Source organism: Giraffa tippelskirchi, chromosome 3 (assembly GCF_054371585.1).
Source record: "Giraffa tippelskirchi isolate mGirTip1 chromosome 3, T2T-mGirTip1v1.2.pri, whole genome shotgun sequence".
In the NCBI taxonomy this organism is placed as follows: domain Eukaryota; kingdom Metazoa; phylum Chordata; class Mammalia; order Artiodactyla; family Giraffidae; genus Giraffa; species Giraffa tippelskirchi.
In genome coordinates this window covers 44780128-44807849 of record NC_137277.1, presented here as the reverse complement: position 1 = coordinate 44807849, position 27722 = coordinate 44780128, and the positions used below count along the sequence as shown (strand labels likewise).

Here is a 27722-nt window from a genome sequence, read left to right as displayed (position 1 = left end):
AGAGAATTTAAAAGAGATTTGTATTTCAATTGGGATTTATTTTTTAAAATTGGACTCTAGGAAGAGATGATCTTTAGGCTCCAATAGTAGACACATAAAATTTTTTCCTCTGAAAAATGTGAAGGAAACATCCTATAATGTTGACTGCTCTCATACTTACCACAACAGTGGAATTATTACTTTTCGAATTTGAATTCAATGTTGAAAATTCACCAAGAGCCATAACACATTTTGAGAGATCTATTACTTTAGTATTTAATTCTTTAAGTTTAGTTAACAGAGGACAAGTGGGTGGTTTCAAATGCCACAAATGGCACCCTGAAGAAAAAAAGAAAAATAACGTTAATTACCTTCATTTACATTCTTGTCCATTTACCAAATGCCAAGTCAACAAACACAAAAAGGCTCAACAACAACTACACAGTTAACACAAAAGTATCAAAATTCAAAGGAGTACACAGGAACAAAATCCTCACCTGTAACAAATACAATTAATAAAAATTACCTTGTCTTCCCTCCCAATTGTTAAAAATAAGCAAATATTAGCACATTTTTCTTTTCTTTTTTAAATCAACCTTGCTACTCAGGTTAAAAATTTCAGGGGCAATAAGCATCCTGAAATTCAGATTCTGTTACTAGGTGATCATGGGCATGATCCTAAGGAAAAGTCTAACTAATTTCTATAGTTGAACATACTATTAGAAAATGCTTTATAAAACTGAGCTGGTGAAAGTAACAAGAAAGGTTTCATCCACTGAATGGCCATAGCAGAACTGAGAGAAAAGAAAAAGTAGAATATTATTAGAAAGGCTGACTGGGAACTTCTCCATACAACAGAGAAAAGACAGGCTAAACAAAACTCAAAAACCATCAAGGTCAGAAATATAAAAGGAAAAGAAAGGAGAACAGAACATAGTGAACATTTCATGAGTAGAGGGACTACATCAAACCAAACCACAAAGCCAGTTGAGAAGAATATAACTGTTTTGCCCTGACAAAAAGCACTAGGTAGAAACAACAACAGGGGGCTTCCCTGGTGGCTCAGACAGTAAAGAATCTGCCTGCAATGAGGAGACCCCGGTTTGATTCCTGGGTTGGGAAGATCCCCTGGAGAAGGAATGGCTACCCATTCCAGTATTCTTGCCTCTGAATTCCACGGACAGAGGAGACAGAATTCCATGGACAGAGTCCATGGGGTCACAAAAGAGTCAGACATGACTGAAGTGACTAACACTTTTCAGGAACAACAACAAAGCAAAGACAGGCTTTGAATATGATCAGTAATTATAAAAACTAAATAGGTAAAGTAAGACTGTGGTTGCCAGAGCACTTGAATCCACGGAGAATTAGATCAGGATCAAGTTAACACATCCTACAAGGCTTGTGTAAACTTCTCGCTCTCATGTGCAGTACATGTGAGGGTAGAGAGAGCTAGAACAATGGAGCACTGCTCCCTGTTACCAGCTCCAGGAGGTGGTTCACAAGCTGTTACAGCAAGGAGGCAAACAGATTTCTCTTAAACAGTGAGCTGCAGACTGGACAAAGACAGGGATGGAGTTCCTCTAAGAAACTCTTAAAAGATGATCTGTTCACAAACTGGCTCAGATTTCAAGAACACAGCGCCTCTCTGGACAGCATTCACTTCAGCTCCCGTGTGCCTGCCCTCCCTTGGCCTCAGGGGTAAGGGCTTCAGCTTTCCTGCCCCACCTCCTCTCTCAGCCCAAGGCTGCAGCAGAGAGGATTCGGTGATGCTGGTTTAGTTGCTCAGTCGTATCCAACTCTTTGTGATTCCATGGACTGTAGCCCACCAGGCTCCTCTGTTGATGGGATTTCCCAGCAATAGAGAGGATAAAAAGCTACTTTAAATTCCACATAAGAATTATACCTGAACCTTTGTCTCACCTAAAACCAACTTACATAGTTTCATATTGCTAAGAACGTTTAAAAATATCTTGTAATAATAAACTCACCATTGTCTTTTTGCTGAACATGAACGACTCTCTGGAAACTGGAGCTCGCTGCATTGTACACATCTAACGCAGCAGCTTTCTTTGCAATCTGTCGTTTCAACAAATCTGGCAAACCACTCATAAGGAAGTCACGCTTTGCTTTAAACTGCATATCACAATCCTGAGACCTTTCAGATGCATCTTGGCTTTTAAGAAAATGTGAGAAAAGGAGAGCTAAGGTTATAAACACTTAAAAAAAAATACACTATAAGATAAATACTTCTTAATTTTATGTGAAAAAATTTAATCAGCTCCCTGAGATGTTAACTAGTCAAATTCTTTTTCTGCTTATCGTAAAAATGAAAGTTTATCAATGTTAAAAAATTAAATAAAGATACGTATATACAGAAAAAAAAGGTATTGAAGAACATCCACCAAAATGCTAACAAGAGGCTATCTTTGAGTGGTAGCTGAGGTTTTTTTCCTGTCTTTTGTCTTCCTTTTTTTTTTTCTTAACATACATTTATATTATAATCAGATAAAATCAGTGCCACATTTCTAAAAGTTAATAGAAGAACTTTTAAGTTTCCTTCCAATAGTAGGAACCATAGGGCCCTTATCATTGATGTCTCAGTTTCACCTGGCTTATCATGTATTGCTAATCCTAAGACTCCTGACTTACACGGGAAGGTGGTGACAGGGTAGAGGAGGATGGTGGTGGTGGGGTGGCCGAGGGGAGAGAGTGGTATTGATGTATCACAGCAGGCTCCTACATGAATGTTCGTAACAGTTCAAACTATTTACTTAATAGGGGTGCATATGAATATATGCATATTATACCTGAATAAAGTTGATTTTAAAAATATATGTGTGTATGTTGTGTACCAAGCAAGTGCACTTAGGCACAAAATAACATATAACATTTATGTGATGTTCGGAAACAGACAAAAAATAACCAATGGCAGCAAAAATCCACTAACTGATGGTAACAGCAACCAGAATAGTGACAACCTTTTGTTCTGGTGGTAGGGATACAGAAAAAGAAAAAGTAAACCAATCGGGAGTAAAAGAAAGATGTTATATCCAGATATAATATACTTGTCAAAACTGTGTGCTTAAGATATGTGGATTTAACAATAGGCAATCATTCCTCAATAAAACTGAAACAGGAAAAAAAAGAAAAAATAACCTGAACTTATGTCCCTAAACCTGGTCTTCTTCCATTGTGCCACCCACTGGCCCAGATCAAAACTTAGGTGTCATCTTTCCACCTTCATCTCTCCCATCCCCAGCCCGTGTCTAATTAATCATAATTAATTAGAACCCAGGTCTCCAGCATTGCAGGCGGCTTCTTTACCAGCTGAGCCACCAGGGAAGCCCAAGAATACTGGAGTGGGTAGCTGATCGCTTCTCTAGCAGATCTTCCCAATCCTGGAATTGAACCACGGTTTTCTGCATCACAGGCAGAGTCTTTACCAACTGAGCTATCAGGGAAGCCCAATTAATCATAAAGGGTTCTTAAATTTATCTCCTAGGGAATTCTCTGGTGGTCCAGTGGTTAGGACTTCACGCTTTCACTGCCAAGGGCACAGGTTCAATCCCTGGTGGGGGAACTAAAACCCCACAAGCCACATGGTGTGGCAAAAAATAAACAAATAAATGTATCTCCTAAAATCTTTCATACATCTTCTCCAATACTTGAGTCCACACTTCCATTATCTCTCACCAGGGCTCCTGTATCCACTCTAATCCCTCCTCCATCCCATTCTCTGTACAACAGCCAAATTAATCCAGCAGTCAGATTAAACTTTCAAAATTCAAATGCTTAAGTTTCCATTCATGTTTAAAACCCTCTGACTGCTTCTCATTGCTCTTAGCATAGAAGCAAAATCCATTCATGTGTCCTAAAGGTCCTACCCACATGCGCCGGTACCACCTCTCCAGCATAATCTCATACTCTGCTCACTGTGCTCAAGTCACAGGGACATTCCTTCAACTTCCTGTATTTACCATGCTCCTTGCAGTCACATGGAGAAGGCAATGGCACCCCACTCCAGTACTCTTGCCTGGAAAACCCCATGGATGGAGGAGCCTGGTAGGCTATACAGTCCATGGGGTCGCACAGAGTCAGACACGACTGAAGCGACTTAGCAGCAGCAGCAGTTGCAGTCACAGGGACTCTAGATGGTCCCTCTGGATGGACCACTGCTCCTCCTCAATGAACTCCTGCTCATCCTTCAGTTCAGGCATCATTTCCTCCGCGAATCCTTTCTTAACCAGACCAAATCTACTTAATAGAACTTTGTACCTCTCCTTAGCACAACTCCAATTCTTCACTTGTTGGCTCAATTAATGCTTAATCAGAGATTGTCTTTCCTCTCAAGTGTAAGCCTTAAGAAGACGGTGTGTGTGTGCTAAGTCACTCAGCTGTGTCCAACTCTTTGCGATGCTATGGATTGTAGCCTTCCAGGTTCCTCTGTCCATGGGATTCTCCAGGCAAGAATACTGGAGTGGGGTGCCATTTCCTTCTCCAGGGGATCTTCCTGACCCAGGGATCAAACCCAAGTCTCTTACATCTCCTGCATTGGCAGGCAGGTTCTTTACCACTCAAGAGGATGTGGAATGTGTCTTACTTCCATGATATTCCTAGTACCAAACACAGTGCCTGGTACATAATAGATATTTAAATATTTACTAAGTTCATAAATCAGCTTTTTGGTATTTTTGGTTTGCCTATTTATTTTTCCACTAGTGTGTCTCGAGATGGCCACAAAATGTTTGCAAAAGATGAAGATCTTCAAATTGCAGTTGTAGCACTGTCAACATTGTCATCTTTTAAAATGGATTTATTAAAGCTTCAAATGATAGTTTAAATCTTTCTCATCAAAGTAAATGAATACAAAATACATTCCATAGACTATTTTGGCATTTTAAAATCTGTATCAGACTGACCTGCTTTCATCAAAACCAAGGGCGGGATCAGCTGTCTTCTGAGTCTTTCTAGTAAGAAATAAAGGTGCAACTTTCACTTTTCCTTAGAAAAATAAATACTTAGGTTAGTATCAAGGCTTTTCATCTCCACTTACCTTCAATTACTTTCAGAACTCTTTAAAAATTTTTTTAACTAAAATTTTTCTATATAATGAGTTGGTCTCTCAACCTGGCAATATCAATATCAGAATTTCCTGGGGAGCTTTTTTTTAAGTTACACATTCCCACAACCCACCTCTAGAGACGCTTGGTCAGTAATGTCTAGGAAAGGACCCAAAAATTTAACATTTTTTAAAATTTACCCAGATGATTTTGATGATCAGTCAGCTTCAAAATCACTAAGTTAACTGAGGCTAAATAGATACAAAGAAATGAAATCACTTAAAATATACTCACTCTTTGTAAAACTCTTTACTAACTACACTATAACTTCACTCATTTACTCATCAAAATAGTAATATTTAATATAATTAAAAGGTTATAAGACAAGAAATTTAAATTTAAATTAAATTAAAATTCAGTAATCCCCTCAAACCTCCTAATATTTACCATCAATATTATCAAATCTGATTACCAGGGACATTTTTAGGAGTCTTGTTAAGTTTTTTTCCTAACACATCATTCAGACACTGAAGTTTCTTCTGATTTTTCTCAGGATGCTTTACAGGAGGAGGACTTGAACTTATTATTATTACAGAGTCCTAAGACAGAATAAGAAAAAAAATTTTAATAACATACAGTTAATGCTATTACAATTTCAAAAAGATTATAGTGCTAGAAGTCATAGACAAGAAAATCACATTAGCAATTCCATACATCTCCCTGTTAGAAACGATCTGATACAAAAAATACATGACATGAATGGCAGTAGTCTGTGCTTATACCATACAAGTTCACATGATCAAAAAGAAGATTTATTATGATCATGAGTTTTCTTTTTTAAAGAAGCAACTAACAAACTATATTCCAGAGAAAAGAATCAATATAACCAAGCTATAAAAATTCTAGCTATCTCCTTTCAGAACTATATATCCTATAAAAATATTAGATGAAGTTTGGTAAGTACTCATACGGTCAGTATATATCTCTGAGTATCTACTATGTATAGGCAAGAGCAGGCACTTGAAACACAGACAAATGAAACTCTAGAGATGGCATCAAGGTTAGAACCAGGGTTTCGGGGACAGAGGGAGAGCTAATTTATGAGTGGATAGTTTAATGTCCAACAACTGATGAATTGATAAATAAAATGTGGTATTTCTGTATAATGGGGTATTATTTGGCAATAAATAGGAAGAAAACACTAATGCTACAACATGGAAGAACCTTTGAAACATTATGCTAAATGAGAGAAGCCAGATACAATGGACCACATATAGTATTATATGTGATAATATATCATTTGTATTAAATGTCCAGAATAGACAAATCTATACAGTTTGGCTAGGGCTGAGGGAGAGGAGATTGGGAGGTGACAGCTAAGGACAATGGGGGTTCTTTTGGAGGTATTAAAATGTTCTAAAATTGACTGTGGTGATGGATACACAACTCTATGACTGAAGTGCATACTTTAAACAGCAAACTATATGGTATGGAAATTATATCTCTCTAATAAAGCTATATATCTCTATAATAAAATTGTTGTTGTTGTAGTTTTTAAAAAACAGAAGATGGTGGCATTTAGCAGGATCTTAAAATCTGAGTAGTTATTCTTCCAGTAGGACTGAGTACCTAATACACATTTCAAGGTGAAACTACAAACTGAAAAGAGTTAAAACTGTATCCTTTGGAGAGAAATGAATAATTTAGTAAGACAGAGTGAAAAGTGTGTATTTGAGGAAGGGGGTTGTTTTAAGGAAAGGTAGGAACTAGTTCTGTCTATGAAGGGTCTTGAATGACTTGATAAGGATTCAGATTGTATTCTGTGGGCAAAAGAGAGCCAAAGTCCTTTAAAAAAGAATGGAAAATTATATTCTTCCTACAACTTCAAGGCTTCCTACACGTACTCTATCTTATAATTTTATAATGGTTTCCTTCTCTCATTCCAAACAGAAGAGAACAAAATTCATACCACTAAATATCTGTAATACTTACTTCTGCTTCTGATCTTTCAGGAAGCGTCTGATGTCTAGATGAACGCCTTAAAGGTGTCACTAATTCTTCAGTAGATTTTGACTTACTAATATGCAAAGCTTTTGCTTTTTCAATCAATTGTTTTGCTTTTGATACATTTTTTGAAGCACGGCTTACCTAAACACAAACGTGAATAATTTAGGTTTCTGGCAAATATTTTATATTTAATAATAGAAAAATAGAAAAGACAGAACTTTAGAGACCGTAAAAAGACTGGTGGTTGTCAGGGGAAAAGGAAGGGACGAACAGGGAGAGCACAGAGGATTGTTAAGGCAGCAAAACTACTCTGGATGGTACTATTAATATAACGGTGGATACATGTCAGTATACATTTATCTAAACCCACAGAATATGCAACACTAAGAGTAAGCCTTAACTTAAACTATGGGGACTTCCTTGGTGGTGAAATGGATAAGAATCTGCCTGCCAATGCAGGCGACACGGGTTCAAGCCCTGGTCCCAGAAGATTCTACATGCTGCTGCTGCTGCTGCTGCTAAGTCGCTTCAGTCGTGTCCGACTCTGTGCGACCCCACAGACAGCAGCCCATCAGGCTCCACCGTCCCTGGGATTCTCGAGGCAAGAATACTGGAGTGGGTTGCCATTTCTTTCTCCAATGCATGAAAGTGAAAGTGAAGTCGCTCAGTCCTGTCCGACTCTTAGCGACCCCATGGACTGCAGCCTACCAGGCTCCTCCGTCCATGGGATTTTCCAGGCAAGAGTACTGGAGTGGGGTGCCATTGCCTTCTCCGGAAGATTCTACATGCCATGCAGCAACTAAGCCCATTCCCACAACTGCTGAAGCCAGAGCTCTAGAGCCTGTGCCGCACAAGAGAATGGCGGGCACTGCAACAAAAAGTAGCCCCCACTTGCTGCAACTAGAGAAATCCCTTGCAAAGCAAGTCCTAAATAAATAAATAAATAAATGGTTTTTTTGAAAGACTTAAAAAAATAAATAAATAAACCATGGACATTGGGTGATAATGATGTATCGATGTAAGTTCATCAATGATCACAAATGTACTATTCTGATATTGATAATGGGGGAGGCTTTGCCTGTGGGGCAGCAGAGGGTATATGGGAAACCTGTACCTTTTGCTCAGTTTTGCTATGGGCCTGAAAGTGCTCTAAAAAGTGAAGTCCACTAAATATATACGTAATAGAAAAATATAATCACAGATCACACCAGATAAAGGACCAAAAAAATGCCTATTCAAATTTTACCATGGAAATGACATTAAAATGTGTCTAATTATACTCGGTTTGCCTTCATTTTTTACTTGAAATCTATCCAGATAAATATAATTACATTTGTTAAAAAACACCCAGAAAGATGACTGTATATAAAATTTTAAAAAAATAGATGTCTATACAGATTGGAATTGCTGGTTATTTCCATCTATATGGCATCTTTTCTTTGTTTTCCGTCACTTTTAGGCTGAATCCTTTGGAGAGAAGTTGAAATGGTAGTAGGTATAGAAAAGAGCACTAGAAAAGTAGAAAGTCTAGCCTACAGGTCTGGCTCTGTCACTGATGTACTAAGCAACTTTGTCCATTTAAATATTATCTTCCAGATAATGTGTTTTCCATATTTTGAGTTCTACAAGTTTTTACATTTGGATTAAAAACACATTGCAAACAAGCTATAAAACAGTTTACAATATACGATCACTTTTAAAAATGACATATCTATTTAAGCATAGGAAAAAGTCTGGACTAATAAACTTGTAACTATTAAAAGTGGGTTACCCCTAACAGAGTAAGAGAGAAAAAATTTTAAAAATCTTTCACTGTTATATGTATATACTACTGTGCTTTTTAAACAAATGTTTGCATTTCTTCAAAACTTTTTAAATGTTTTTAAAAAAATGTTGAGAATAGGCATAAAAAAATAAAAATAAAAAAGGACAGGCATGGGTATTCAGTACATAAGTAGGTTAGGAATGTTAGGGATTTGCTTTACAGGAGTAGAGTGATAGATATCTGTTGTTCTGGTAGCAAAATTTTTGACAGGCTGGTGATAAACCTTAAGGTAATAATCCAGCTAAATTTAAATTAACAACTCCGTCACTGAACCAGTTAACAAAGAGATCTGTTTTAGTAAACGCGTGGGAAAAAAAAACAGATGCATTTTGGCAAGTTCTGCTATTACTTGAAACTGTTTTTTTTTTTAATAGTTATTTTTCTGATAAAAGTTTTTAAAAGTTCTTATTTATAGAAAAACAAAAAACAGAAAAATGAAGAAAATTAAAATCAACCATAATCCTATCACCTCAATAAACAGTCATTTCCAATACTCTCCTTTGTGACCAAGCTGCCTGTCCTCCCAGCTCTTACTTATTTCTAATATAATAGGAACTTCCGTCCTGACAGTTCTGTGCTTTCTTCCTATTTATCAGCTTCTGGTGGCCCTCTTCCCATGCCCCCAGCTTAAAATGCACTGTGTATCACTTCAACTCTCAAAAATGTTTTAACCTTCTTTGGCACCACTGTCCTTCAAAAGAGGGCTAAATATTTACTTCATGAGATTAATGGTATGAGTACTAAGCATAATACCTGGAATGTGATAAGCTGTCAAAAAAAAAAAAAAAAAGGACAGCTGTTAAAGAAAAACAAAGGAGATACCAACTTTCTGTGGCAGGGGCTTTCTCCCAAGGATTACATTAGAATCACCCTGGTAGCTTTTTAGACACACACACTTGTATCTACTCACCCAAGAGAGAATCTAATTCTCTCACAGAGGGGATAAGCAGTTTGTTTTACAAAAGCAGCTAAACTATTCCTACACATTCTCCTTTCAGGATAGTGGTTTTCAACTGGGGGTGATTTTTCCCTCCAGCAGATATTTAGCAATGTCTGGAGACATTTTTGGTTGTCAGTGCTGGGCGAGTTGGACTGCCACTGGCATCTCATGTGTAGACGCCAGGGTTACTGTTAAACACCCTATAATGCATGAGACAGTCCCCCACAACAAAGAATTATTCAGCCCATAATGTCAACAGTACTAGGGTTGAGAGACCCCACTTTTTACCTCTAATCTATAGAAATAAAACAAAAATTCAATCATGCTTATTTCTGTAAGCAGCCTTAAGGAAAATGATTGGAATATAACTGTGACTAAGAAAACCTTTTCTAGGGGGGTTCAGGATGGAGAACACATGTAAACCCATGGGTGATTCATGTCAATGTATGGCAAAAACCATTACAATATTGTAAAGTAATTAGCCCCCAACTAAAATAAATAAATTTATTAAAAAAAAAAAAGAAAACCTTTTCTAAGTAAACTACAAGGTCTTTATCAATTGCTTTCATCTCACAACAAGATACATTGATCTCTTAATAAGCTAACTCACAGAGTGAATAGTCAAAAATAGTAAAGGGTTGTCGTTAACATAAATCAGTCTATGAATTATGTGAATCTTCTTTTGGCATATCACTTCCAAAAGTAGTGGTTGTTGTTTTAGAAAACAGAATACCACTTACAGGACTCCCTAATATTTCAATTACCTTTCTAGTCTGAGTCTCAAAGTCTTCATCAGCAGCTTCAGATTTCTTAGACCTTGTCTTAGATTTTTTCTTAGATTTTTTTGGAGTACTAATTCTGGTGAATTTCATTCTGAAAGCAAACCAGAAAGATACTGACAAATATTTTATGATTATAATATCTAAGAATTTCAATTAAATATAGTAAACAACCAACTAGAGCTCTAATTTATGGACAGTTCTGAAGTAGAAAACAAAAAAAAACAAACCCTCCATTAGTTTCAAGTTACTGGTTCAAATGTAAGCCAAACTCAATATTAAACTCTTAGAAAACATAGAGCTTCTTTTGTAAATCATAAGTTTTCCAGAAAATTAGCCCCTAAGATCTTTCTTATCTTCCCTGATAGCTCAGTTGGTAAAGAATCTCCCTGTAATGCAGGAGACACCAGTTCCATCCCTGGGTCAGGAAGATCCCCTGGAGAAGGGATAGGCTACCCACTCCAGTATTCTTGGGCTTCCCTTGTGGCTCAGCTGGTAAAGAATCTGCCCGCAATGTGGGAGACCTGGGTTCGATCCCTGAGTTGGGAAGAAATCTCCTGGAGAAGGGATAGGCTACCCACTCCAGCATTCTGGCCTGGAGAATTCTATGGACTACAGTCCATGGGGTCACAGAGACGGACACGACTGAGCAACTTTCACTCAACTTCACTTCACTTCAAAGTCTTTCTTACATTAGCCAGAACCAGCATGCAAGTATATATCTCATAGTATATGGCTCAGTTTACCTAAAGTTCTATAACTTAGTTTTAATCTCATGTTTGCTAAATGCACAGAATTCATATTTGAAGGATATTCCTCCAGGAATTAGCAACTATGATAAACAAGAGTGTAAAGCTCATCTAAAATACATTCAGAATTCCTCTGAAAGCATACCTGACTTTAAGTATGGAAAATAAGCAACATTTTTGAAATGCTGTTTTCTCTTATAAATAAGCTGTGTTCTAGGGGGAAAAAACAAACAAACTACTCTCCAGTGCTTGACGTCTTTTCCTTTGAATCTAATAACTTACACAGAATATTCAGAACTTGAGAACAAAACAAAACTTTTACCTAATAGGACTCTCTGAATCAGAGGGTATTGTTATTAATTCCGCTGTATATAAGCGATGCTTCTCTGATAAGCTGGCTGCTTTTGGAGTAGAAGCTTTGATTGGACTATCATCTTCTGCATCTTCAGAATCAGTACCTTGAACAATTATTGTAGCAGGCGTGCTGCTACTTCTTACAGATCTTCTGCTTGATTTGGGTGTAGAAATATTTCCCAAGCTGTCTTCAGTCTCAGCTTTAGACTGTATCGCCTTATCCTTAGCTTGTAAGCTGGGTTTTTTTGAAGACTTACTATTACACGGAGAGGAAATCTTTAGAGGGTCATCATTTGCTGTACATTCACCAACAAGGCTTTCCCTGTTAAGTAATGTGCTGCTTTTGAAAAGTTCTGTTTTCTTTTGTCTTAAACTCATTCTAAGCCTGTTTTGATTTTGCTTCTCTTTAAAGGAAACAGTTGTTTCTTTTTCCTGAGTATTTCCCTCTCTATTTTCAGCTGGAATACCACCAGTCTCTAACATTTTTTTATTCTTTTTCTTCAGTGTTTTACTTTTCTCCTTAGGAAAACTTCCTTGATCAGTGTGGGGCTGTGAACTGCCATTTGAAACCATATGGATATTACGATTTTCCATAATTTTTTTAGAATTATTGTCTCTTCCTTCCTCATTTAAAGATTTTTCATTGAGCTCTTTCTGCTTATCAGAAGACTTTTTGACTCCATTTTTAAGGGTATCTGATACTGGCTGCCTAAATGCTTTCATAAACTGTTGTCTTTCTTCTAGAGTGCATTTAGGTTTCACAGCATCAGAGCTTCCAGCTTCCAACACCGCCAATTCTAGTTCTTCCTCATGTACAACAACATTAGATTTTCTTTTCTGAACTGCCTGTTCACTCTCAGGATCAGACAGACTACTTTCCATTTCCACCTGCTTTTGTTTCAAGAAAATGGAGGGTATTTTCCCTGTCTTTTTGGGGGGGATGGGGTGAACTTGTGCCAGAACAGTGACTGTCTTAAAGCGGGTCTGTTGGGAAATTTCATAGGTTTCGGGGTCACTCATACAACCACTTCTGACTGTATCTTCAGCAATTTCAGAAGGAATACAAATCGACACTGTAGAGTCTGGTGTCTGCTCCACTTTATTTTCCTTGTGACTTTTTAAAAATTCCTCATATGAGACAGTTATTATACTATCATTTAACGGGGCTATTTCAGTTATTTGATCTCTAGGCTCAGCATCATTTGCAGTACTTTTGATTTCATTAGTTAGGGAAGGCCCTATCTGTTTACTATCGTTACCATCTTTTTTAAGGAAATTTAGTTCCTCTGCTAAAGGTAAGCTTTCAGATAGATCTATGACTTCTCTGTGCTTCCTTTTTCTCAATGTTCTGCGATCATTTTTTGAGGGCCCATGTTTAGGATTTACTTTCTTAGAACGTTTTTTGGAGGTAATAGTGCTTGATTGTTTTTTGATACTTTGAATACTTTCCCCAAGTACCTCGACAGGTTTCTTGCCAAGTAAAGCGGAAGTACCACTTTCCACAAAATCATTCTTTAAACTACAGTCTTCTTTGCTCTCATCACTGTTAATTTCAATTGGAGATTCATGTTCAGTTTTAATACTACTTAGTCGATGAGATAAATTTAATCTCTTTCTTCTCTTCTTACACTCTGTATTTGAGGGCATTTCCAAAGGTGTTTTACAGTCTTTGCCACTGTCAGCAGGCAATGGTGTGGATAACTTTGTCTTGCACTTTTTTGTTATCTGAGTCTTCTCATTTGTGAGTGAAGTCTTTCTAAAGTAATCTAGAATATTATTGGATTTGGGTGGAGACAAAACTCTGTCTCCAGTCTTCCCCATGGGTGATAAATACTTTGTGATTGTTCTGCAAGAAGTTCTGTCATCATCTTTCCTTCGCTTCTTGCATGCCTGTCAATTTAAAAGAAGAAAAAAAGCACTTATTTCAAGCAAAATACTATAAAGTTTAAACACGGATTTATTATTTTATGTAATGGGATAAAAAAAAGACGGCTTCCTTACTTGATAAACATGATATATTAGGAAGAAAAAGAACTTTAAACTTAAACCTACAATCAAATCTCAATGTCACATTGAGTTATACAATTATAACTTGTGTACTTTACTGTATGCATACTTCAATAGAAAGTTTCAAGGACACTATATTTGTGTACAAATACATTAATTACTGTTGGCCTCTGTTCACTTAATAACCTTCAAATAGTACCACACATTCCAACAGAATTTGCAATAAACATGTTACATACAACACATAAAGTCTGACCCATGATAGGAACTTTATAAATATTGTTTCCATTCCCTTTATGGTTTTTTAGTTAAAAGTAAACAAATTATTCTAACTATTTCCAAGAAACAGGTACACAGTGAACAAGCCTAGGATCCCAAAATTTACTAATTAAGCAAAAATTATACTGGGCACTTTACAAATAAATAAGATTTTCCACTATTTTAATACACTAAAACAAAAAAAGATGCTTGCTCCTTGGAAGAAAAGCTATGACCAACCTAGACAGCATGTGAAAAAGCAGAGACATTACTTTGATGACAAAGATCAGTCTAGTCAAAGCTATGGTTTTTCCAGTAGTCACGTATGGTTATGAGAGTTGGACTATGAAGAAAGCTGAGCACCAAACTATCAATGCTTTTGAACTGTGGTGTTGGAGAAGACTCTTGAGAGTCTTGGACTGCAAGGAGATCAAATCAGTCAATCCTAAAGGAAATCAGTCCTGTATTCATTGGAAGGACTGATGCTGAAACTGAAACTCCAATACTTTGCCCACTTGATGCGAAGAATTGACTCATTTGAAAAGACCCTGATGCTGGGAAAGATTGAAGGTGGGAGGAGAAGGGGACAACAAAGGATGAAGTGTTGGATGGCACCACCGATTTGATGGACATGGGTTTGAGCAAGCTCCAGGAGTTGCCGATGGGCAGGGAAACCTGGCGTGCTGCAGTCCATGGGGTCACAGAGTCGGACATGATTGAGCGACTGAACTGAACTGATTAAAACAGTTACAGCCTGCCTCCTACACTATTCATTGCCCTTATAAAAAAATCTCCATCAGTCTTTTCGTTACTTTTAATTTCCTTCAGTTCATTTGTTAGAATAAATTTGCCAGAATAACAAGGAAACCTTTTTTTTAAAAGATAAGTAACAAAGAAATTATACTTCTAGAAAATTTAAATGTATTATAAAGCTATCATGATTAAAGCATAGCACTGATGCATGAATAGGCAATTTAACAGAACCGATTAGAAAGTCAGAAAAAGGCTTAGATATTTAAGAATTGGCATATGATAATGGCACTCAAGTCAGTGGGCAAAGAAGTAGTTAATAAAAAGTATTGGGGCAAATTTCTAACCCTTTGGATAAATATAAGGCAAAATAAATTACAAACAGATTAAAATTTTACCTCTTAAAATGAAGTGATAAATGTATTAGAAGAAAATGATGGTGAGCTGTTAGTATTATTATCCTGAACTGGTATCAGAGGTGGTATACCATAGGCTCTGGAGTTAGGCAGATCTAAGTTCAAGTGCTGGTTCTGTCATCTACTAGTGTGGGACCTTAAGCAAATTACTTTTAAATTTCTAATTTACTTCTTCTAACCTAATTTAGATGGTTGGGTGGCATCACTGACTCAATGGATGTGAGTTTGAGCAAACTCAGGGAAATAGTGGAGAAGGCAATGGCACCCCACTCCAGTACTCTTGCCTGGAAAATCCCATGGACAAAGGAGCCTGGTAGGCTGCAGACCATGGGGTCGAGAACAGTCGAACACGAATGAGCGACTTCACTCTCACTTTTCACTTGCATGCATTGGAGAAGGAAATGGCAACCCACTCCAGTATTCTTGCCTGGAGAATCCCAGGGACGGGGGAGCCCGGTGGGCTGCCGTCTATGGGGTCGCACAGAGTCGGACACGACTAAAGCGACGCAGCAGCAGCAGCAGCAGCAGCAGGGAGCTAGTGAAGGACAAGGGAGCCTGGCATGCTGCAATTCACGGAGTCACAGAGAGTCAGACACAATTTAACAACTGAACAACAACCTAGTTTAACTTACTTTTAATTACTACTTAACCTCTCATCCGCAGAATACAGATAGTAACACCTCATCACAGAGTTGATAAACCCATCCAATACTGAACAGTAAATATTATTACTATGAAATAACCCTCTAAGCAGGGCATCAAAAGCAGCAACTGTAACAAAAAGATGGGAAAACTGCCCAAACAAAAAGCAAGAACTGTGTGATTCCAGTATTAAAAGTTCTTTTTCACACCTAAGACAAGCAGACCAACTGCCTTGATTCAGCAAACAAGCACTGGCATAACAACTAATAACAAGTAGACAACAGAACTCAATTCTAAAAAGAGTCCCAATTACATAAGTGAATATACATCTTGGCTCACTTTAAGGACATACATACAGTATGCATATATACATCAGATAGAATGCGAGCCTGAGATGAAAAGGGGTAAAAATATAGCAACCATCTACTTTAAGATGCTACTTCACTACTTCATGGTGTTAGAAGCTCTTTTTAACAACTGCTAGTACATTTCACTGAAACTTGATGAACACAAGAGAATAACAGTATGGCAAGGTGGGACTTCTAACTGCAGTATCTTAAGCTATAGAAGAATGAGAAAGTGGTTTTTAAATGAAGGGTTCTGTTTGATTCTTGTAGTGACAATCTAATCGGTATTCCTAGAGCTGGTGGATTCGGGTGGACAGGCAGAACTCAAAGATTCTTTTCAACGTTAAAGTTCTCTGCTTCCTTATCATGAACTCAAACTAGACAGTGGGATCCTTCATGACATTAACCAAGTCCAAAACTTCCAGTTCCAACATTTCAGGATCTGGGAACTGGTCCTTAACTAGGCATCCTGAAGTCCCCGCAAACATCTCACAATCCTAACGTTTGTCAGGACCTATCACGTCTTCAAGAAACGATACACCCCAGCAACTGTTGCACAAAATGTCACAACTCTGTGGGGCCTCACCAGGTCCCTCCTTGGCCCTCATAGATCCTAAATTGGGATCACTCCTCACAAACGGAGATATTGAAGCTCACCTCAATCTCGTAGTCCTTCACCAGAGGGGGAGCAGCTGTCGCCGCCATGGCCAGGACCCCCACCATGCTCCCTGCTTTCCGGAATCCCAGTTCCTAGGACCTTGCGCGGCCCGGCCCGGCTTGTCGGGAGGCCATGGAGGCGGCCGACTCCAGCAGGAGCGAGGACCTGGGCCGCGGGGTCCGCCTAGGACTCCCCAGCGCCCACGGCCCGGGGTGGTCGCAGAGGCTGGGCCCAGCTCAGCCGAGTCGAACGCGGGAAGAGGCGGTGAGAAAGCGCGGGCAGCAAGAACCCTCGGGCGTGGTAGATGAGCGCGGGGTGCCCCCGAGGCGGGCGCTCCAGTCCTGAGTGATCGGGGCTAGGGGTCCCGCGGGAAAAGCAGGTCGAACGCAGAACCAACCCCCGGGCTTCGGAGGGAGTTCTTGTCAATTGGGTTTTCGCGCCGACTGGCGCGCAGGGGGCGGAGCTTAGGTTGCTTCCGGAGGCTGCGCGGACGGTGAGCCGAGAGGGCCAAAATACTTCTTCGACAAGCCTGCGGGAGGCGGGACTGTTTGATCGAGAATATAAAAATAGCGGGGAGTTTGCAGATTTCAAACTTCTAACGCCCAGTTTCACGCATGAGGATGTGCTTTGACTAAGTCCGTTGGTGGCAAAATTAAAACCGTATACTTTTTTTTGGCCGATTTATGGGATCTTAGTTTCCCCACCAGGAGAAGGCAATGGCACCCCACTCCAGTACTCTTGCCTGAAAAATCCCATGTACAAAGGAGCCTGGTAGGCTACAGTCCATCGGGTCGCGAAGAGTCGGACACGACTGAGCGACTTCACTTTCACTTTTCCCTTTCATGCACTGAAGAAGGAAATGGCAACCCACTCCAGTATTCTTGCCTGGAGAATCCCAGGGACGGCGGAGCCTGGTGGGCTGCCGTCTATGGGGTCGCACAGAGTCGGACACGACTGAAGCGACGCAGCAGCAGCAGCAGTTTCCCCACCAGGAATTGAACCGGCACCCTCAGTAGTGAAAACGCGGAGTCCTAACCACTGGACGGCCAGGGAATTCCCTAAACCCCTATATTTTGATGCCCCAGATTAGCCCCTATTTAAGAGTGAAAATTCAAGAAATACCGAAAAAGGAATAATGATTGCTTATTACACTCCTCCCACACGGACTAAAACGTTATTTTGGCAGAGCGTCCTACCTCGAGACACGCCCACTTGGGGGATCCAAGATTTCGACTTTTTACTCCTTTTTTTCCCCCCAGTTGTTTTTCTTATTTATTTGTGTGTGTGTGTGTTCGACTTTTTAGTCCTAATTGAACTCATTTCTTCCTGTGGATTTTATCCGCGCGAGCAGCTACGAGCCCACCATCATCGCCTCAGCTGGCTGGCGTGTGTCCGAATTGTCCCTGGGTACCAGTAGTACGCTAATTTTTGGTTAGGATAATTTCATATGTCTTTTGCATTGTTTTCATACATACGTTTAGCTTTACATTTTTTTACATGACACTTGCAATTTACAGACTGTAAATTGTTTGAGTGCATAACTACTACACGATGTGTAAGAGCTGAAACAAGATATATACACAGACCTATCAAATGATAACGAGAAGCCACCTTGTTCATCGGGTTATGCAGACTGATTTTAATTGTTGAGTAATTGTGTCTGTCATTATGGTATTTGCTACTGTCTGGACAACATAAAGAGTACAAATATCTCCAATGAAATTAGTGGTAATTACATTCTCTTTGAAAATTGTTAACCTTGATAAGGTTTTACAGGAAGGGAGACTGCACTTCTAAGTATAAACTGTTTTGTTTTGGTTTGGTTTGTTTATAACTCGTGTAGAATAAGAACGCGGCTCTAGGACAGAGAAGAGGAGCAGGAGGCGGAGCTAGAGTTGGGTGGGGGGAGGAGAAGGAGGAGGAATCGATTAGAAAATTACTGAAAAAAACTGAAAATCTCTCTGACTTGCACCTCCAAATTCAGTTTCTTCCTCTTAGCCGCAAAGGCAGCCAATATTACCTATTTGGTGGATAGTATTGCAGACTTTCTTTGGGGGCTTCCCTGGTGGCTCAGACGGTAAAGAATCTGCCTGCAATGCAGGACACCGGACACCCGGGTTCGATCCAGAATTCCACGTATATGGATACATAAATGTATGTAAAACTACATATAAAAATATCTGTAGAAAAATCTTTAGCTTCGTTTTTCTTTACACAGAAGGTAACAACGTAAATATCACTCAGCAATTTTCTTTTCGTTGTCTTCAAGAGCTAGCCATGATACAGGTCCACTTAATTCATTCTCTTTCATTCCCGAGCATTTCACCCAATTATGCACCTTTTATTTATCCATTTCCTTAGTGATGATCATTTAAATTGCCTTCAGTTTTCTGTTAGACAAACAGTGAGTTGATGAACATTCTTGTCTCATTGAACACAAGTAGTGCTTTTCCAGGATACACACCTAGATGTGGAATTGCTGGTTTCTAGAGTATGCAGCGCTTTTTAGTCTTCAAAAAAACTACACATTTAAAATGTGTTGTGTTGTTAAGCATTTTCACTGAATTTATTTTTAGATATCGAGTTAGTATTTTACACAAATTTATTTAGGAGCCTATGGCATTTATTAATTTTAAATTAAATGAGCTGTCATATTTGTATGGCAATTTAGCATTTACAATGTGCCTATGTTGTTTTTTATCATCTTCCCCATCTGGCTAATCCTTACTTTTAAAAATTATTGTTAGCTTTTATATTCATCCAAGTAATGCCTGTATTTGGTTAAAAATGTCAAAGAGCATCACAAAGCTTTTAATCAAAAAACACCTAATTTCTATTTCAACACCCAGTTCTATTTCTCAGAGGCAACCGCTTTCAAAATTCTTCTAGCACTATAAATATCTGCTTATATTTAAATAATCCAGTATCTTTACACAGCTATCTCCTGATCTAACAATTTTAAACAGTATTCACTAATGTTCTGTTATGGTGGCTAAGGATTTCTCTTGTAACACCACCCTTCACTCTTCCTCTCCTCCCACATTCTCAATATAGTTAAATTATGGAGACTTGTACACAAATGTTCATAGATGCTTTATTTGTAATAGTAAAAATCTGGGAACAACCTATCAACAGGTAAGTTAATAAACATATCCATACTATGGGATACTACTCAGTCGTAAAAATAAATGAACTATCAAAACATGAAACAACATGGATGAATCTCAAAATCCTTCTGGTGAGTAAAAAAAGCCAGATGAAAAAAGAGTATATACTGCATGAGTCTATTTTTCTAAAATTTGAGAAAATGCAAATTAATTTCTACTGACAGGAAGCAGATCATCATTGCCTATGTTCAGGAGTTGAAGAAGGCATGGATTACAAAAGAATGCGTTACATGGAAAGTTTGAGGAGTGATAGAAATGTTCGTTATCTTGGTTATGGTAATGGTTCCCCATGAAAAAGTTAATCACATTATATATTTTAAATACATGCAGTTTATTGCAAATACTCAATAAAGCTATTTCAAAAAATTGTTAACACTGATTGAAGTTTTTCAGCATGGGCAGGACTCATTAGTGGGTTCTACAGTAGGATGATCAGAAGATGAACTAGCATTTTCACTGAGAAATTTCCTAGTATTAATAGGTGGAGGTCTTTTCTCTGGACCACTCAGTTTCTCCAATCTATTTAGGGGCATGAGTGGGTGCTCAGTTGCTCAGTCTTGTCCAACTCTTTGCAACCCTATGAACTGTAGCCCACCAACCTCATCTGTCCATGGGATTCTCCAGCCATGAATACTAGAGTGGGTTGCCATGCCCTCCTCCAGGGAATCTTCCTAACCCAGGATCAAACCCTCGTATCTTATGTCTCCTGCATTGGCAGGTGGATTCTTTACCACTAGTGCCACCTGGGAAGTCCCTATTTAGGGGCAGAGGTGTTTATATCTCATGTAGTTTCATGGAAGCAGTAGGGAAGAATAACCTAAATGCATGGACTAGGGCAATGGACCTAAAATATCTAACTCTAATATTAACAGATATCCCCCAAGTTAGTCCCATAACTCATTGTAATGTGCTGTGCTATTCATCCTTCCATCCATTCTATAAATACTGAGTGTCTGATATATGCCAGCTGTGAACAAAGCAGCTGTAAACAAAACAGACAAAATTCCTCTCCTTTTAAGATTTATATTCTAGTTGGTAGACACACATAATACAAATGATAGATAAGTAAAATATATGGCAGTGAGTGAGTGAAAGTCACTCAGTTGTGTCTGACTCTTTGCGACCCCATGGGCTATTCAGGTAAGATAGAACTAAATGCTAAGGAGAAAATAATGCAGGAAATAGGATAAGAAAAGGAATGTCAGAATATAGGTTGTGGGTTTTTTTAAGTGACTAAGTATTTTTAAAGGATACATAGCCTGAATTTCGTTGGAGTCTTCAGGGGGAGTTAGCCCATTTCTGAATGGTTCCTCTTCTGCAGTTTTGGATATAAATTCCTGTAGTAGTCTTGGGCAATCACTACTCCTCCACTTCCTATCTTCCAAAATTTGTGGAACTCACTAGTGCTTTTTGTGTTCTCTACTGTTCCACTCTCCTTCATGGATCACTGCCTTGTCGTGGTGAAGAGGCTTGTGTAACTCAATGAAGCTATGAGGCATGCCCTGCAGGACCACCCAAGTTGGATGGGTCATAGTGAAGAGTTCTGACAAAAAGTGTTCCACTGAAGGAGGGAATGGCAAACGAGTCCAATATTCTTGCTGTGAGAACCCCACGAACAGTGTGAAAAGCCAAAAGGATGTGACATCAGAAGGCAACCCCCCCAGGCTGGAAGGTGTTCAATACACTACTGAGGAACAGCAGATGGCAATTATGAATAGCTCCAAAAAGAATGGAGCGGCAGGGCCAAAGAAGAAACGATGCTCAGCTGTGGATGTGTCTGGTGGTGAAAGTAAAGTCCTATGCGGTAAACAACAATATGGCATAGGAACCTGGAATGTTAGGTCCATGAATCAAGGAAAGTGGGACGTGGTCAAGCAGGAGATGGCAAGAATGAATATTGACATCTTAGAAATCAGTGAACTAAAATGGACAAGAATGGGAGAATTTAATCCTGATGACCATTATATCTACTATTGTGGGCAAGAATCCCATAGTAGAAATAGAGTAGCCCTCATAGGCAACAAAAGAGTCTGAAATGCAATACCCGGGGGCAATCTCAAAAATGACAGAATGATCTCAGTTTGTTTCCAGGGCAAACCATTCAACATCACAGTAATCTAAGTCTATGTATGCCCCAACCACTGATACTAAAGAAGCTGAAGTTGACCAGTTCTATGATGACCTATAAGACCTTATAGAACTAACATCAAAGAAAGATGTCCTTTTCCTCATATGGGTTTGGAATGGAAAATGAGGAAGTCAAGAGATAACCTGGAGTAACAGGCAAGTTTGGCCTTGGAGTACAAAATGAAGCAGGGCAAAGCTAACAGAGTTTTGTCAAGAGAACCCACTAGTCATAGCAAACACTCTCTTCCATCAACGCAAGAGACGACTCTACACGTGGACATCATCAGATGGTCAATACCAAAATCAGATTTATTATATTCTTTGCAGCCAAAGATGGAGAAACTCTATACAGGTCAGCAAAAACAAGACCTGGAGCAGACTGTGGCTCAGATCATGAACTCCTTATTGCAAAATTCAGGCTTCAACTGAAGAAAGTAGGGAAAACCACTAGGCCATTCAGGTATGACCTGAATGAAATCCCTTATGATTATACAATGGAGGTGACAAATAGATTCAAGGGATTAGATCTGATAGAGTGCCTGAAGACTTATGGACAGAGGTTGGTAACATTGTACAGCAGACAGTGATCAAAACCATCCCAAAGGAAAACAAATGCAAGAAGGTAAAGCAGTTGTCTGAGGAAGTTTTACAAATAAGCTGAGGAAAGAAGAGAAATGAAAGGGAGAGGAGAAAGGAAAAGATACACCCAACCGAATGCAGAGTTCCAGAGAATAACAAAGAGCGATAAGAAGGCCTTCTTTAACGAACAATGCGAAGAAATAGAGGAAAACAATAAATGGGAAAGACTAGAGATCTCTTCAAAAAATTGGAGACATCAAGGGAATATTTCCTGCAAGGATGGGCATGATAAAGGATAGAGACAGTAAAGACCTCACAGAAGCAGAAGAGACTAACAGGTAGCAAGAATACACAGAAGAACTATACAAGAAAGATCTCAATGATCCAGATAACCATGATGGTTATGGTCATTCACCTAGAGCTAGACATCCTGGAGAGTGAAGTCAACTGGACCTTAGGAAGCATTTCTAAGAAAAAAGCTAGTGGAGGTAATGGAATTCCAGCTGGGCTATTTAAAATCCTAAAAGATGATGCTGTTAAAGGACTGCACTCAATATGTCAGCAAATTTGGAAAACTCAGCAGTGGCCCAGGACTGGAAAAGGTCAGTTTTCATTCCAATCCCAAAGAAAGGCAATGCCAAAGAATGTTTAAACTACCATACAGTTGTGCTCATTTCACATGCTAGCAAGGTTATACTCAAAATCTTTCAAGCTAGGCTTTAATAATACATGAACTGAGAACTTTGAGATGTACAAGCTGGGTTTAGAAAAGGCAGAGGAACCGTAGATCAAATTGCCAACATTCATTGGATCATAGAGAAAGCAAGGGAATTCCAGAAAAACATCTACTTCTGCTTCATTGACTATGGTAAGCCTTCGACTATGTGGCTCACAACAAACTGTGGAAAATTCTTACAGAGATAGGAATACCAGACCACCTTACCTGTCTCCTGAGAAACCTGTATGGAGGTCAGGAAGCAACAGTTAGAATCGAACGTGGAACAACTGACTGGTTCAAAATTGGGAAAGGAGTACAACAAGGCTGTATATCATCACCCTGTTTATTTAACTTTTATGCAGAGTACATCATGTGAAATGCCATGACTCACAACCTGGAACCAAGATTGCTGGGAGAAATAACAACAACCTCAGATATGCAGATGATAACACTCTAATAACAGAAAGTGAAGAGGAACTAAAGAGCCTCTTGATGAGGATGAAAGAGGAGAGTGAAAAAACTGGCTTGATCATGGCAACTAGTCCCTTCACTTCATGGCAAATTGAAGGGGGAAAAGTAGAAGCAGTGACAGATTTTATTTTCTTGGGCTCCAAAATCACTGCAGACAGTGACCGCCACCATGAAATTAAAAGATGCTTGCTCCTTGGAAGAAAATCTATGACAAACCTAGACAGCATATTAAAAAGCAGAGACATCACTTTGCCAACAAAGATCTGCATAGTCAAAGCTATAGTTTTTTCAGTAGTCATGTATGGATGTGAGAATTGGACCATAATGAAGCCTGAGTGCTGTAGAACTGATGCTTTTGAATTGTGGTGCTGGAGAAGTCTCTTGAGAATTCCTTGGACTGCAAGGAGATCCAACCAGTCAATCCTTCAAGAAATCAACCTTAAAAAAAAAAGAAAGAAAGAAATCAACCTTGAACATTCATTGGAAGGACTGATGCTGAAGCTGAAGCTCCAATACTTGGTCCACCTGGTGTAAAGAGCTGACTCATTGGAAAATTCTCTAATGTTGGGAAAGATTGAAGGAAAAAAGGAGAGCAGGGTGACAGAGGATGAGATGGTTAGATAGCATCACTGACTCAATGGACAAGAATTTGAACAAACTCTGGGTGATGGTGAAGGACAGGGGAGCCTGGCATGCTGCCATCTATGGGGATGCAAAAAGTTGGTCACAAGTTAGTGACTGAACAACAACAAAAACATTTCAAATCTTCCCAGACCAGGGGTTGAACCCGTGTCTCCTACATTAGCAGGCAGATTCTTAACCACTGGACCACCAAGGAAGTCCCCTAGTCCAGTTTTAAACTCCTTCTTAAGTTGTTATTTTGATAGGTTTTTGGAAGGGAAAAGAGAGAGACCCACTTGGGGCCATGCCAAGAAAAACCTTAAGACTCAGGTCAGGAGCTACTTTTTCCAAGAAACTCCCTGATACCTTCTTCCTTCCACTTTACCTTCGGCTGGATTAGGCAGCAGGTTTCTGTGCTTCTACTCATTACATTCAATGTCTTAGAATACAATTCCTGCTTATCTTTGTACGAGTCCCCCCAGTGGACTATGAAGCCAAGTCCTAGGTCTCATTCCTGTTTTGATTTCCAGCACTTAGCACAGAGCCAGACTCATACCTTACATTCTTTAAACATTTTGTACATAAATATGTGCTTTTACCTGGCCATATTAACCAGACTCTGCACACTCCCTGTAAGGAAGACATTTCATTATTGTCAATTTTTAGAAATGTAGCTCACACGTTTCCAAAATTGCTAGTCTCCTAAATCAAATTTTAGTGCTTTTTGGCAATGAAATGTACTCAGTACATGGAGAAAAAGGGAAGATGTCATTTTCTCCCCAATATTATACCATTTTCTCTTGATAACCATCACTGTTGTTATTCTGGAATACACACTTCTCCCACTTGACTGATGTACTTGGTGGTGGTGGTTTAGTCCCTAAGTCCTGTCTGACTCTTGTGACCCATGGACTGTAGCCTGCTGGGCTCCTCGCTCCATGGGATTTCCCAGGCAAGAATACTGGAGTCGGTTGCCATTTCCTCCTCCAGGGGATCTTCCTGCTCCAGGGATCGAACCCAGTTGAGATCTTCTGGAGATTTTCTGAGTACCTGTTAACCTTCTTAACCTGAACTCCATGGCCCTTACTTTGCTCAACTTCATCTCCCAATATATTTTCAGTCCTTCCTCTCCAGTCAAAGTGGTCTGCTCCTCCTTCCTTACAGAATCCAGTTAGATTCCTGCCTGCCTTATATCCTTCCCCACTTAGTTTTGTCCTACCTAGGGTGCCTTTGCTTACTCCTTTTTGTTTAGTTAATGCCTTGATTCATTCCACAAATACTTGTTGAGCATCTATGGAGTGCCTGGCTAGTTTAGGATAATTTCCCACTTTCTCCAGAAGTGCTTTCCTTTCCTAAACTTCTCTAATCTCAAGTGTCATTTACTTAGCACAAAACAGCGTGGTAGAAAGAACATGAGAGTCTGGCCCAGGAAAACTGAAATCTACCTCTAGTACAGATTCATCGTGTAACCTTGAGGCAGTCTTCTGAGGGAAAGCAAGTATACCACACTCAGCCAGGGGTTAGGAAACTGTGTGGTGTGTGCTAAGTCAGTTCAGTAGTGTCTGATTCTGCGACTCTATGGCCTGTAGCCCTCCAATTTCCTCTGTCCATGGTCTAAATCTGACCTACCACCTGCTTTTACTGGGCTCCTGAATGAAGAATGTTTTTTACCTTTTAGAGTAGTTGATAAAAGATGCAAAGTATATTTTGTGACACGTGACAATTAGGTGAAATTCAAATTTGTGTCCATAAGTAGTATTTGCACATGGTCACACCCACTTACTTACTATATTGCAACAGAGGCCTTATGGCCAGCCAAGCTCCACATTTTCACTACCTGGCCGGTACAGAAAAAGCTTGTCTTGGAATAATGGCAGGATTGAGGTACCTACCCGGGGGCCCATGCTTAGGCCTCCGTCTTGGCTCCTTTATTAGACTGCGAGCTTCTGGGTGGTGGGGGATCCCTCTGAGCCTGGTGCCTGGCTCACTGTAACCTCCTAAACCACTGGCCGCTGCAGGAATGCTCGTTCACCGACTCAATGGACATGAGTTTGAGTAAACTCTGGGAGTTGGTGATGGACAAGGAGGCCTGGCGTGCTGCACAGGGAGGCCTGGCGTGCTGCAGTCTATGGGGTCGCAAAGAGCGACTGAACTGAACTGAACCGAAGATAATGATTTAAGAGCCATTGGGGTTGAAATCCCGACGGCTTGAGAAAGTTGACTCTTCTTTCCGTCTCTCAGTTTCCTCCTCTGTGGAACAGAGGTTCAAGGTGGTCTGGTAGTGAAAAGCCAGAAGGAGATAAGTTGTGCAAAGCATTTCGCGAGATGCAGTCATGAATTTTTCGTTGGCTGCAAGCGGGCCGGGAGGAACGACCGCGGGCCAGGTGCGGCACAGGAGCGCTGCCGGGCGGGATGCGCAGGCGGCGCTGGGACCCTGACGCGAGTCTCGCGCCGCTGTCAATCAAGGCCTCCGCGGGGCGGGGCGGGGCGGGGCTTCCGCCTGCGCTCGGCGGTACCGGGCCGCTCGGCGGCGCCTGGGACAGTCGGGAACCGCGCCCGCCGCAGCCGGCCGCGCGGCCGGACGAGGGGATGATGGAGCTGGAGCCTGAGCTGCTGCTGCAGGAGGCCCGCGAGAGCGTGGAGGCGGCGCAGAGCTACCGCCGGGAGCTGAGCCAGAGGCTGCAGGGGCTGCGGGAGGCGCGGAGGCAGGTCGGAGGGCCGCGCCCGCCGGGGCGCTGTGGGCCCCGGGGAGGGCGCGGGGTGCCCGGCGGTGGACGAGCGCAGGGAAGGCTGCGAGGGGCGGGAGTGTCCAGACACGCTGAAGGGAGGAGGGAAGCGGCTCTGAAGGCGCTGGAGACCTGGCTGGGTGTGAGGGAGGGGTAGATGGGCTCTGAGGGGGGTGGGGGGAGGGGGTCTTGAGAGAGAGAGGCGCGTTTGGGGAATGGTGGGAGGGTGTGAGAGGTGTTTGCTAAGCTGTGGGGGGCGATGCTGGGGATGCGAAGGGCTGCGAGGTTGGGGTGAGTCAGGGGTCGCAGCAGAAACCGAGGGCGTCGCAGAAAGTGGTCAAGACTGCGAGAGTTGGGGGCGGTGGAGGTTCTTTGGAAAACCTGCCTTGTGGATGGAGATTGAATTTAGAGAGCTCGAGGAAAATGTAGGGCAGTGAGTTGGAAGAGCGCAAACTGGAGGCAAAATGGACCGTGGAAGAAAAGGACTAAAGAGAGGGACAGAGACGGGAGGAGAAGCAGCAGAGTTAACACTAAATGAA

At 40.4% G+C, this 27722-nt stretch overlaps 2 protein-coding genes across 5 annotated transcripts in view; one reads left to right on the top strand and one right to left on the bottom strand.

The window, feature by feature from the left end:
* The window catches only part of ATAD5 (ATPase family AAA domain containing 5), a 35790-nt gene extending 18566 nt beyond the window's left edge, over window positions 1–17224 (bottom strand). For all 3 annotated transcript variants that reach the window (XM_081579698.1, XM_081579700.1, XM_081579699.1), the window contains exons 1-8: window positions 16774–17224; window positions 11665–13586; window positions 10579–10687; window positions 7035–7190; window positions 5515–5641; window positions 4902–4983; window positions 1971–2155; window positions 161–318 (exon numbers count right to left, since the gene is read on the bottom strand). In XM_081579698.1, the coding sequence (XP_081435824.1) occupies window positions 161–318; window positions 1971–2155; window positions 4902–4983; window positions 5515–5641; window positions 7035–7190; window positions 10579–10687; window positions 11665–13586; window positions 16774–16839 (2805 nt within the window). In that variant the 5' untranslated portion in view covers window positions 16840–17224. The remainder of the gene's footprint in view (window positions 1–160; window positions 319–1970; window positions 2156–4901; window positions 4984–5514; window positions 5642–7034; window positions 7191–10578; window positions 10688–11664; window positions 13587–16773) is intronic.
* A 9638-nt stretch (window positions 17225–26862) lies between these two features.
* The window catches only part of CRLF3 (cytokine receptor like factor 3), a 46329-nt gene continuing 45469 nt past the window's right edge, over window positions 26863–27722 (top strand). The window contains exon 1 of one of the 2 annotated variants that reach the window (XM_081579717.1): window positions 26863–27166. In XM_081579717.1, coding sequence (XP_081435843.1) covers window positions 26870–27166 — 297 coding nt within the window. In that variant the 5' untranslated portion in view covers window positions 26863–26869. The remainder of the gene's footprint in view (window positions 27167–27722) is intronic. The other variant, XM_081579718.1, reaches the window with a different exon arrangement.